Source organism: Macrotis lagotis, chromosome 7 (genome assembly GCF_037893015.1).
Source record: "Macrotis lagotis isolate mMagLag1 chromosome 7, bilby.v1.9.chrom.fasta, whole genome shotgun sequence".
Taxonomy (NCBI): Eukaryota; Metazoa; Chordata; class Mammalia; order Peramelemorphia; family Peramelidae; genus Macrotis; species Macrotis lagotis.
In genome coordinates this window covers 106,632,579-106,644,925 of record NC_133664.1, presented here as the reverse complement: position 1 = coordinate 106,644,925, position 12,347 = coordinate 106,632,579, and the positions used below count along the sequence as shown (strand labels likewise).

The window sequence follows — 12,347 nt, the reverse complement described above, 5'->3', positions numbered from 1 at the left end:
AAGTTTATTTCTTCATCAGTACAGGCTTCTTTCAGGCTGGGGGGTGATATCTAGCCCTGTAAGGCAGAGAGGTGTGATTAACTCTTACCTCTTGGATTTCCTCTCCTCTGAGACCATAAGATCTAGTTCTGGAACCACCTAGAGGTTAGCAGATCCTTCTCCTTTCCTTCCCCAGAACTTATAAGTAGGGGACTAGCCAGTGTGAGGACCCAGTGTCCCACTCTCACTGGTGCAGGATATGGATATCACCATCAAATATATTATCCTCCTCAATCTCCTACCAGTGGTTGATGAGTGAATGTGGGCATCTTATGGATGTGAGCACAGCAGAAGGAGTATTTCAAGAATAAATTAAGTATAAACAAAAACCAAACATCTTTGTCATGATAAAAATCTGTGACACAGAGTTTTAAGCATGATCAGTTTATTTGTACGGCTAGCAAATACCAACAAATTGGTAGTCATAGTAGTCAAGGATAAATCTGACAAGCAAAGCAAATCTTTTACAGCATTTTCATAGTGATTATATAGATGTATTTCAGTCCTGATTGCTTGGTGGTGTTGAGATCAGTTCCTCAGCAGGTGGACCAACATTCTATGACTAAGATCCTCTTAAAAGTTTCATGTAGGGAAACAACACCAGATTGATTTATCTCTTTTTGTTGTCAACAAAAGTTCCTGGATTAGAAATTTTGTGGTTGGACTTTAGCTCCTAGAATTAGGGAAGTGTTTGATTAAGGAGTTTTAGTTTCATTTCACTCCTACAAAATGATAAGTTTACATCAGCAAAACAAAAAAAAAGAGTGATTATAAAACAGGTAGTAATAAATCAGTTTTACAGCAAAAAGTAACCAATAAGTCCCAATATAATAAAAAGAAGAGCAATGCCTACATAAAGATAGATATTAAAGGAAAACATCACCAATTGGGGGAGTACCAACATCTGAATCAACATCAGCTGGGGAGTTATGGGGGGGTGGGTACAGCCTTCAGAGTCCTGATTGGGAAAATATCCCAGGCAAAGCGTCCTTTCCATGGATGAAACTCTGAGGGCCTGCTCAATGCTAGGGACTTTTAAGGGGTCCCAGACAAAGGTGGCGCACTGCCAACAGGCTTATATGAACTTTTTTAGCACTTAACCAGGACATGTGAAGAGAACGTGCATGACCTGGGAAGACTTGTGGCCAAAGTTCTGAAATTAATTAAACGTTGAACCTCTGGGCGGGTAGCCAACTCTCCCAAGATTCAACCTCCAGGAATGGCTAGTTCCTAAAGGGAGTATCTGGCACATGCAAAGGTGATAGGGGACCTTGGGTGGGGCAACCAGCATATGACCTTGCCCAGGATCAGAATGGGTATTAACCCTTAAGGAAGTTAAAATCTTACCAATTTTACTAACAGGGCCATCAAGTCTTAATTGATTTACAAATATTGATTCTGACTGGATACATTGATTAGATGCAATTATCAGTCAACAATCTTGGAATAAATATCAAGCTTCAAATTTCACAACAGGCAACTAAAGTTACAGGATTAAGGGGCTCAAACTCACATAATGAATGAATTAGCCAATAGACTGATGAAATCTTAAAATCCTACAAAATAAAGTGGGGTATCAGTTTTCAATTTCTCAGCATCTAGGCTTTGATATGATCAGAACTCAAAGATTTCCCTTTAATTTCAAAGCAGCAAGAAGGAAGCAGATAGTTAAAGAGGAGTAGAAAACTCAAGAAACCAAAGAAACCAAGAAACTATCTTCAATAATTCTACTGTGGGCCTCAAAAAGAATTTATTTGGGTGAGGGTTAGTCTTGATGATTTCTGAGGTCTATTCTATAATTTAGCAAAGAGGCAGATATTCACAAATGGAATTTAACAATGTTCTTAGCACATAAAGGGTAGAGAAGAAAAGACAGCAGAGGAATTCAGTTTCTTTGGGGCAAAGTATATTGATTTTGAGGCTTATTTAAAGTATAGACTATATTAAATGTATATAGATACATATATATATATATATTAAAGGCTATAGTTTAATGTTAAGGAAAGATTAAAATGGAAAAGCAAGACCTATAGGATACTGGCTCTTTCAAGAGAGATAGAATTACTTGAGGAAGTAAATAGGTGGAAGTAAGAGAGCAATTAAGGAAAAACATGAGTAAATGTAGTAAAAGGCCTAGACCAGGAGGATCCAGTGCTCCATTAAGTAGGATTGTTTCACCAAGAATATATAGCTCAGACTTGGTGAAGAATAGGATACAGTGACCAGGCAAGATCTATTATTTTCTTTTATTTAGCTGCTGGGCTTAGCAGGAGTTGAACCTGGCCCCAAACACAACAAAGCAACAAAGAAGAGGAATGATACTTGCTTCATTGGGGGAAAAATAAAGGTCAGGAATATACTGGATAGAGGAATCAGAAAGGAAGAAGTTAAATTATTTTTATTCATGAAGTTATAAGATTTTTCACAGATGAACAGTAGAGTTCTTGGGTTGGAAGAAATCTCCTGAGATCATTCATATATGACTTGGAGTAATGATAGACCCTAAAGTTCCACTAGGCTAATCTTTTCATTTTTATTATAAATGGAAAAACTAAGAGGCAAAAAGATTTCCCTAGGATGGCACAGTGAGATGCTATTTGCACGGATTAGAACCCAGTTGTACAGATTAGAGCCCAGTATCTCTTCATTTCCAGACCGCTGTTCTCTCCACTCTACTCCATTCTATTATCTCATCTCCAAAGTTACATAAAATGGATGTATCTATAGCATGTGTAGCTTGCCTATATTCCTCTATATTCTCATGCCTACAGTAAAATTGATTTTGTCGAATTTAAGATGACTAGCCTGTGAGTTGGCTAATAATTCTATGAGGAATAAAGGAGTTAGGGGAAAAACATTTTTGGACCTTGGTTTCCTTGTTTGTAAAATGAATGCATTGTATAAGAGGATCTCTCAGATTGCTCCTAGCTTTAAATCTATGCAAAAGAACTCAGAATACTCAGACAATGAATCAGCTCTGACTGTTGTAGTTTGTCTTTTGTTCTGAAAGAGGACCATGACAATCATGACTATGCCATGACTTGCAAGTGAATTGGATTTAAGTGAGATAGTGTTGTGCAAAGTCATAAGCCTCCCTTTCTATTTTGGAGTCATCTGGGTCCAGCAGCAGCATCATGTATATCAGGATGATTTGAGACAGCCCTGGTTGCAATGGAAGGCCTTGGCTTTTAAAGCTAAGATCTTTCCTAGGTCTCAGTTTGACTGAGGCAATACCTATTTAGTGAGTAAGGCAAGATAAGAAATGAGGAAAAAGAATAGCTTCTTTTACCTAGTCAACTCCACCTCATAAAAAAAAAATCAGTTTGGGAGGGGAAGACTCAGGGTTTTGGACAAAACAGAAACAGAAATAGGAAAGATTAAAGAAAGAAAAAAAAGTTAATTGTTTTTTGGTTTAGTAGCATGTATTATTTTTCAATCTTCATTATCATTATGGGTTTAATCAGGCATATTCCATCTCCTAAAAACTCTTTGTTTCTTTCTGATTCTCTGCTTATTCTTTAGTTTTTTATCATGACATGGATTATATGGATCTGCCAACCTGGTCTACATGAGATCTAACGTACAACTTTGCATTAGGATTCTTATTCACAGGGGTGGCTAGGTGGCTAGGTGGCGTAGTGGATAAAGCACCAGCCCTGGAGTCAGGAGTACCTGGGTTCAAATCCAGTCTCAGACACTTAATAATTACCTAGCTGTGTGGCCTTAGGCAAGCCACTTAACCCTGTTTGCCTTGCAAAAAAAAAAACCCTAAAAAAAAGGATTCTTATTCATCCACAGTGAGTTGCTACTTACTGTAAGTGAGAATATCTCAGTCAAACTTCTCTAGGAATTCTGGAGGAAAATATAAAAAAACTCAGGAATTTCCCTATACTCAGCAAGATTGAACAGATTTAGGAGTCCAAATAAGGGAATCTGGAGAAGGAAGGTTAATTTTTGAAACTTTGTGACTTTTCTATATATGTTTTTGAAGCAAAACACTAGACTAATATTGGAGATATGAGATGATTCAGATCCTACCCTCAAGGAATTTATAATCTAACAAAAGGGGGGAAAGCTGCACATGTAAATATTTGGAATACAGTAAGAAAGGTTCCAGACAAAAATGGTAATTGTCTTTAGACAAGGGAGAGGGAGGTTGCCTCCTGCATGGGGTGGGGTGGGGTGCTTGAGAAATCATTTAATCTAATTCTTGCAGAAGAGGAAGGAGAGTTGCAATAAGCAGAGAAGTGAGAGAAAGGCAAAGTAGATGAACAAAATAGTGAATTCAAGGTGTGGAAGCAAGAAAAATATTGGTCACATTCAAGGAGGGCAAATATTTGATTTGACTAGAATGTAGGAGCATATGAGGGAATTGCATGACATAGAAATGGAGTAATAAACTTGTAGCCAGACTATGGAATCTTTTAAATATTAAGCTAAAGGAGTTATTTGGATGATTATTAGATAGCATTAAAAATTTATGAACAGTGGGGTGGCATGATCAGACCCATATTGGGTAGATTAAACTGTGAGGAATGTGTATGATAAATTGGAGTTATAAAAAACAGTAGGTAGGAAGATACACATACACATACACACACACACTTTAAATAATTTCATATTGTTTTTAAATTTTTATTTATTTTTGTTACATTTTGAGTTCTGAATTGTGTCCCTCTCTCCTTTTCCTCCCAACCCACATTAGAAAAGACTAACAACTGATGTAGAGATGTATGTGGAACCATTCAAGACATGCTTCTATATATCAGTCCTCTCTCTGTTGATAGAGTTTTTCCTTCATAAGTCTTTCATAGTTAATTTGAATGAATATATTATCCCAAATAGCTTAATCATTTACAGTTACTCTTCCAAGAATATTGTTGTAACTGCATATAATATTCTCTTAGTTCTGCTCTTTTCATTCTGCATTATTTCATGCAAATCTTTTTGTCTAAACCTGACTTGTTTGTCATTTCTTATAGCATAGTAGTATTTCACCACAATCATATAAAACAATTTATTCAGCTATTACCCAATAGATGGGCATCCTCATAATTTCCAGTTTGCTGTCCTCACAGAACCACTATTAATATTTTAGATCATAAGGGTTCATTTCCTTTTTCCCTTATCACCTTGGGAAACAGATTCAATAGTGGTATTGTGGGTCAAAGGGTATAAATTGTTCTCCAGAATCATTGAATCAGTTCACAATTTCACCAACAGATTATTAGTGTTCTATTTTTCCCACATTTCCTTCAGCATTTTAAATGAACTATCTCTTACTATCTCTTCTTAGAGGGAGTTATTGGTAATCTATGGAATGCTATGTGGGGGATACTTTTATATCCTGCTACTCTTCTAAACCAGGGTGCTAAACCAGGTTGAGGGTAACTGAGGGAGTCTCAAACTCTTTGGTGAGTATTGGGGAATGTCTACTGCAAGCATATGAAGCTGACCATAAAGCCAACAGAAGCAAATGCTGTGGATCTTGGTTAGACACTGAAGACACCAAGGTCATCCACTACATCTAGAGTCATTTGCCTTGACTTTGTCTTGCTATACTGGGTCATGATGACTTTGGAAGAGAGTGAGGAAGACAGGTAGGTTGATGTTCACTACTTCACTTAAATCCAATTTATACACTCAACAAAAGACCACCTCACAACCATTCCTCAGACCACCTCATAACCATTCCTCAAAGCCCAGTGGTGACAGGCAAGTGATGAAGCAGCAGCTGGATACATTGGTGGCTGTAGTCACAACCCTGCACACAGGGGGTCTAGGCCATAGGGTCGTTTCTCCACTGAAAGCAGCAGTGGGATTCGGCAGCCCTCAGGGTAACTGAGCAGCCCTTTTAAGGACTGCACTGCTCACCTCCTGTTGTAATGAAGGGCCTAGAAAAGATGCCTTAAAATTGTCTGCTTACCCTGATCTGATTGCTGCAGCAGTTGTGGAATCCCACAGTGTGGTTAAGACACCAAAGAAAATACAAACACTTCTTCAAATAAGATTCCATTCATCATCAGTGCATGGGACATGTGCACACTCATAGCCAACATGAGGTCCAATAGACCTGAAAGATGGACAGCTCTTGTTGCAAAAGAACTCAGTAAGCATGGTATCTAAATAGCAGCCCTGAGTGAAACAAGACTGGCAAATGAAGGCCAGCTTACTAGTCAGATCTCGAAAGACATTTTTCTGGAGTGACCACAGTGAAAGAGAATGCCATGAAATTGGGGTAGGTTTTGTAATCAAAATTAATCTTGTCAACATTCTTGAATGCCTACCAAAAGGAATGAATGACAGGCTGATAACAATGAGATTGCTACTTCCAGGAAAATGCCATGCCACCATCATTAGTGCTTATGCTCCCACCATGAAGAAAACTGATGAAGTTAAAGAAAAAATTATGAAGACCTGGTGACCCTTATCATCAATGTACCAAAAGAGGACAAGCTTATACTTCTGGGTGACTTTAATGCTAGAGTAGGCTCAGATTATCAGACATGGCAGGGAGTCCTTGGGAAGAATGGAGTTGGAAACAGCAATAGCACTGGTCACCTTCTAATGAAGACTTGTGCATCTCATGACCACCTCATCACTGTTTTCTGTCTACATAAATACAATAAAACTTCCTGGATTCATTCTCTTAGCAAACATTGGCATCTATTAGGCTATGTGATTATAAGGAGGAAAGACAGACAAGAAATGAGAGTGACTGTGTTGCGCAGAGGGCTGGACTGATCACAGATTTATTCCCTCTAAACTAAATATTCATATTCAACCAAAGTTGTGGCATCAAGGCAAAATGAATACTAGAAGAATTAATATCAAGAGATTTGAGTATCACTGAGCAGGAACAGTTTGTTGCTAACTTGGAGGGAAAACTAAGCCAACACACAGTTGGCAACAGTGGGGCACAAAAGGAGTGGACAGCTTTCAGAGATCTGGCTTATAAGACTGCATTTGCTCATCTGAGTCAGAACACTTGCAAACATTAAGAATAGTTTGGTGAAAATGACGGGGAAATATAGAAGCTGCTAAATGAAACCTCCACAGGTTTTACCAGCAGGATAGTTCATCCATTTCTAAGAAGGCAGCATTTAATTCCATCGAAAGTAAAGTCCAAGTGAAACTTAGAGCCTATTAGACAGGATTATCTGGTAGAAAGGTACTCAAAAGTTTAGGTAAGAGATGATGAAGGTTTCAGGTTTATAATGGCAAATGTGGTGATCATGGATGCCAAATAAGGAAGTGACCATGGGGATGCCTAGAGAGATTGTCAAAAAACAGGATAAGTAAGACTTGCAAATTGATTGAATAAGGGAGAATAAGGAGTCAAATCAGTAACCCTTAATTTTAGAGACTCCAGGACTCTTGACTCAGTCAGAAGACAGACGAAATTCAATTTTATGCAGACAGTTACAAAACAAAATGCTTTTATGATACCCTGAAGGCTATTTATGGGCCAAAGACATATGGTGCATCTCAACTACTCAGTGCTGATGGGTCCTCATTGATTAACGATAAAGACACAATCCTAGAGAGATAGGCTGAATACTTCCACAGTATTCTTAATAGACCATCATCAATCTATGTGGAAGTCATTGACTGCTTACCTCAAGTTGAAATCAATCAGTCCCTACTGAAGAAGAGATTTTGAATAGGCTCCCTTCAAGTGACAAAGCACCTGGTGCTGATTCTATTCCAACCGAGATCTACAAGGTGGGGGGCATCCATTGCTCATTCAAAAACTGACTGAAATTTTCCAGGTTATATGGTAGGAAATGATCCTCCAAGCATTCAAGGATGCCTCCATCATTCATCTCTATAAAGATAGAGGGAATAGATTGTCCTGTGACAATCACAGGGGTATTTCTCTTTTAGTCATTGCTGATAAGATTCTTGCCAGAGTCCTTCTCAATAGGCTGATCCTTTACCTGGAAGATGGTCATCTCCTGAGAGTCAGTGTGGCTTTAGAAAGGATTGAGGAAGAGTCGATGTGGTATTTGCTGCCAGGAACAGAACAGAGATCAACATTTGTAGATCTGACCAAGGCCTTTGAAACCATCACTTGCAAGGGTTTAATGGAAAATTATGTCAAAATTTGGTTGCCTGGAGAAGTTCATTAATATTGTACATCATTTCATGATGGCATGCATGCCCAGGGTTCTGGATAATGGATGATGTTCTCTAGATTCCCTAGTCACCAGTGGAGCAAAACAAAGATGTGTCCTTGCTCCCATACTTTTTAGCATAATGTTTTCAGCCATGTTATCAAACACCTTCACTGAGGATGAACATGGTTTCAAGGTCAGCTCCTGCATTGATGGCAAATTCTTCAACTTGAAAATGCTACAAGCCAAGACCAAAATGGAGGGAGTGTTGGTGCATGATATTCTGTTTGCAGATGATTGTGCACTCAATGCAGCCTCTGAAGCTGAGATGCAACAAAATACGAACTGATTTTCTGCTGCTTATGCTAATTTTGATCTAACAATTAACACCAAGAAAATACAGGTGCTCTATCAGCCAGTACCACACCATTCACATGTGAAACCATCAATTACATCAAATGGGGAAGTTTTGAGTACTATGATCAAGTTCACTTACCTTGGCAGTATCCTTTCCAAGGAGGTACACATTGACAATTAAGCTGACACTTGCATTGCCAGAGCTAGCTCAATATTTGGAGGCTGTGAGAGAAAGTGTGGGAGAGAAGAGGTATTAGACTGACTACCAAATTGAAGGTCTATAGAGCCATTGTGCTGACCTCATTGCTATAAGCCTGTGAAATCTAGATTGTCCAGCTCCATGTCAGGAAACTGAATGTCTTCCATTTAAATTGTCTTAGGAAAATTCTGAAGATCACCTGGGAGGAGAAGATACCAGACACTGAGGTCCTTTCTCAAGCTAAACTGCCTAGCATTCCAATCTTACTACAGAGTGTAGTGACTATGATGGACTGGACATGTTGTTAGAATGCCAAATGTATGGGACTTCCAGGATGGAGCCAAGATGGAGGTTTGAAGCTAGCATGCTCCCGGAGCTTTTCCCTACCAGATAAGTGAAGCCTCTATTCTGACATTCTAGCTACAAATCCCACCAAGAAAAAGAAAAGATTCAAAGAAATTTTCAGCAGCAGACATCATGGAAGATCTTCACTGAAGGTCTATCTCTTAGGGGGAAAGGGAAGTAAAGCCTAGGAGAGTGGGAAAGCCAGTAGGAGACTTCAATTCAGGTTCTGACAGCCTGACAACAGTAGAGGTCCTGGCAGCTAGATAGCAAGCCAATAGGGAGGATCCCAACCCCAAACAAAGTCTGAATTCTGGGAACAGTGGGACAAAAGACAGGACTGGGTTGGGAGCCAACCACTGCTAAGTTGGAATCTGGATATATAAAGGAGGAAACAAACCTCTGCAAAGGCAAGGCCTGAGCTGGATGGGCACCATCCTGGCTAATGAAAAGCCAGGATCAGACGCCAGTCCCAGAAAATAAAAAGCTTGAATCTATGCTCCCTTTACCCCAGAAGCAGAGCTAAAACAACAAAGATGTGCAAAAAAAGCTAAAAGAATGCTGACTATAGAAAACTACTTTACAGACAAAGATGATAACAATGCCATGTCTGAAGAAGAAACTAGTGAAAAATCACTCATAGGGATGTATCAAAGCTGTCTATAAATATGACCCAAATACAAAAGTTCATCAAAGAGCTTAAAAAAGAATTTTAACACCTCTAAGTTTTTAGACTTTAGAAGTGTTATACCTTGCCTTTTAGAGTTGTAAATCATTTGATGGTCTTGACCAACATTTGTTTTGTTTTGCTTTTTTCCTTCTCCCTTTCATTTACCTTTTTTTATGCAACTCTTGAGTCATGTATTTGGCAACTGAATTCTCTGTTCAGTTCTCGGAAGGGGCGGGTAGAGTGTGAAAGAAAATAGTTCTGAGGGGGAGGAGCACAAATAGTTCAAGAAAAGGTATGGCTTTGGAAGATACTTTGGCTCATGAGGAAGACTGTGTGTACTTGGAGGGTATTTGAAAAGGGGGTTATAGTAACAATGATTGCAATTATAATTTGATGTAATTTGAGACAATACTACTTATCAAGCAATCAAGCAAACAATTTCTGATGGTACCCTGATAACAATATGAGTTTATCAAGCAATCAAATAATCAAACTGTGCTTGATGATACCTGATTAATAGTACTAGAGCAATAAATAACAGCAGGGAAGAGGCACAAAGATTTACAGTTTTAGAGAGAAAGAAGGGAGAATATAAATGCTGAGTAAATTCTATTCAATAGATTTAGCCCACAGAGGGAATAAGATATATTCTCACTCAGTTTTTAAAAATGTACCTTAATCTACAGGGAAGGGGGAACAGAAAAAGGAAAAGATAAGGAAGAAGGGAAGGCAAAGGTATAAGTGAAAATAAACTGAAAGTTAAATTTTTAAAAGAAAAAGTCAAAAGGGGAAAGGTAGTAAAATTTTGGTGAGGAGGAATAAGAGGAAATGAAAGAGAAAAATATAAATGGAGATAACATGGAGGGAAATACAAAATTAGTAATCTTAACTATAAATGTGAATGCGATGAACTGTCCCATAAAAATGGAAGCAGGTAGCAGAATGGATTAAAAACCAGAATCCTACAATGTGTTGTTTACAAGAAACACATTTGAAGCAGAGAAATACACAAAGGGTAAAGGTAAAAGGCTGGAACAAATTATATTATGCTTCAGCTGAAATAAAAAAAAAATCAGGAGTAGGGATCCTGATCTCATATAAAATAAAAGCAAAAATTGATCTCATTAAAAGGAATAAGGAAGAAAACTACATCTTTTTTTTAGATTTTTTTTTTAAGGCAATGGGGTTAAGTGGCTTGTCCAAGGCCACACGGCTAGGTAATTATTAAGTGTCTGAGGCTGGATTTGACTCCAAGGCCAGTGCTCTATCCACTGCGCCCGCCCCTAAAACTACATCTTCTTAAAAGGCACCATTGGTAAATGAAGCTATAACAACACTAAAGTTGTATGCCCCTAGTGGTATAGCATCCAGATTCCTAGAGGAAAAGGTGGGTGAATTACAAGGAGACATAGACAGCAAAAGTTTAATAATGGGAGACCTCAATCTCCCTCTCTCAGAACCAGATAAATCTAACCACAAAATAAATGAGAAGGAAGTTAAGAAGGTAAATGAAATCTTAGAAAATTTAGATATGATAGCCCTCTGGAGAAAACTTAATGGAGATAGAAAAGACTATCCCATTTTCTTAGCAGTACATGGCACCTATATAAAAATTGACCATGTACTAGGGCACAAAAACCTTATAATCAAATGCAGAAAGGCAGAAATAATAAATTCACACTTCTCAGACCATGATGCAATAAAAATTACATGTAATAAAGGGTCATGGAAAGATCAACCAAAAGCTAATTTGAAATTAAATAACTTTATCTTAAATAATGGTTGGATTGGGGGCGGCTAGGTGGTGCAGTCAATAGAGTACTGGCCTTGGAGTCAGGAGTACCTGAGTTCAAATTCAGCCTCAGACACTTAATAATTACCTAGCCCTGTGGCCTTGGGCAAGCCACTTAACCCCATTGCCTTAGAAAATCTAAAAAAAAATAATGGGTGGATCAAACAACAAATAATAGAAATAGTCAGTAATTACATCCCAGAAAATGATACTAATGAGACATCATACCAAAATTTATGGGATGCAGTCAAAGTAGTTTTGAGGGGAAACATTATATCTCTAAATGCCTATATGAATAAAATAGAGAAAGAGGAGATCAATGCAACTAAAAAAAAAACTAGAAAAAGAGCAAATTAAAGATCCCCAATTAAATACCAAATTAGAAATTGTGAAAATCAAGGGAGATATAAATAAAATTGAAAGCAAAAAGCAATTGATCTCATAAATAAAGCTAAGAGTTGGTTTTATGAAAAAACCAATAAAATAGACAAACCTTTGGTTAATCTGATTTTACAAAAAGAAAGAAGATAACCAAATTACCAGTATCAAAAACAAAAAGGGGACAAATAACCACCAATGAGGAGGAAATTAAAGAGATAATTTGGAGGTCCTTTGCCAAACTGTTTGTCAATAAATTGGATAGCCTAAGTGAAATGGATGAATATTTAAAAAATACTAACTGCTTATATTAACAGAAGAAGAAATAAATTTCTTAAATTACCCTATTTCAGAAAAAGAAATTGAAGAAACCATTAGTAAACTCTCTAAGAAAAAGTCTCCAGGACCAGATGGATTTCCAAGTGAATTCTACAAAACATTTAAGGAACAATC

The 12,347-nt window shown here is 37.8% G+C and overlaps 1 protein-coding gene and 1 pseudogene across 2 annotated transcripts in view; one reads left to right on the top strand and one right to left on the bottom strand.

The window, feature by feature from the left end:
• LOC141492850 (S-phase kinase-associated protein 1 pseudogene) overlaps positions 1-12,347 on the top strand; it is a 55,868-nt pseudogene that overhangs the window by 35,265 nt on the left and 8,256 nt on the right.
• The window catches only part of CLEC5A (C-type lectin domain containing 5A), a 54,706-nt gene continuing 50,314 nt past the window's right edge, over positions 7,956-12,347 (bottom strand). Inside the window, exons 8-9 of one of the 2 annotated variants that reach the window (XR_012470063.1) lie at positions 8,653-8,735; positions 7,956-8,051 (exon numbers count right to left, since the gene is read on the bottom strand). Coding sequence is in view for 1 of the 2 variants with exons in the window: in XM_074193537.1 (XP_074049638.1) it covers positions 8,717-8,735 (19 nt within the window). In the remaining variant the exon portion in view is untranslated. Of the gene's footprint in view, positions 8,052-8,648; positions 8,736-12,347 lie in introns of those variants that run through there. The other variant, XM_074193537.1, reaches the window with a different exon arrangement.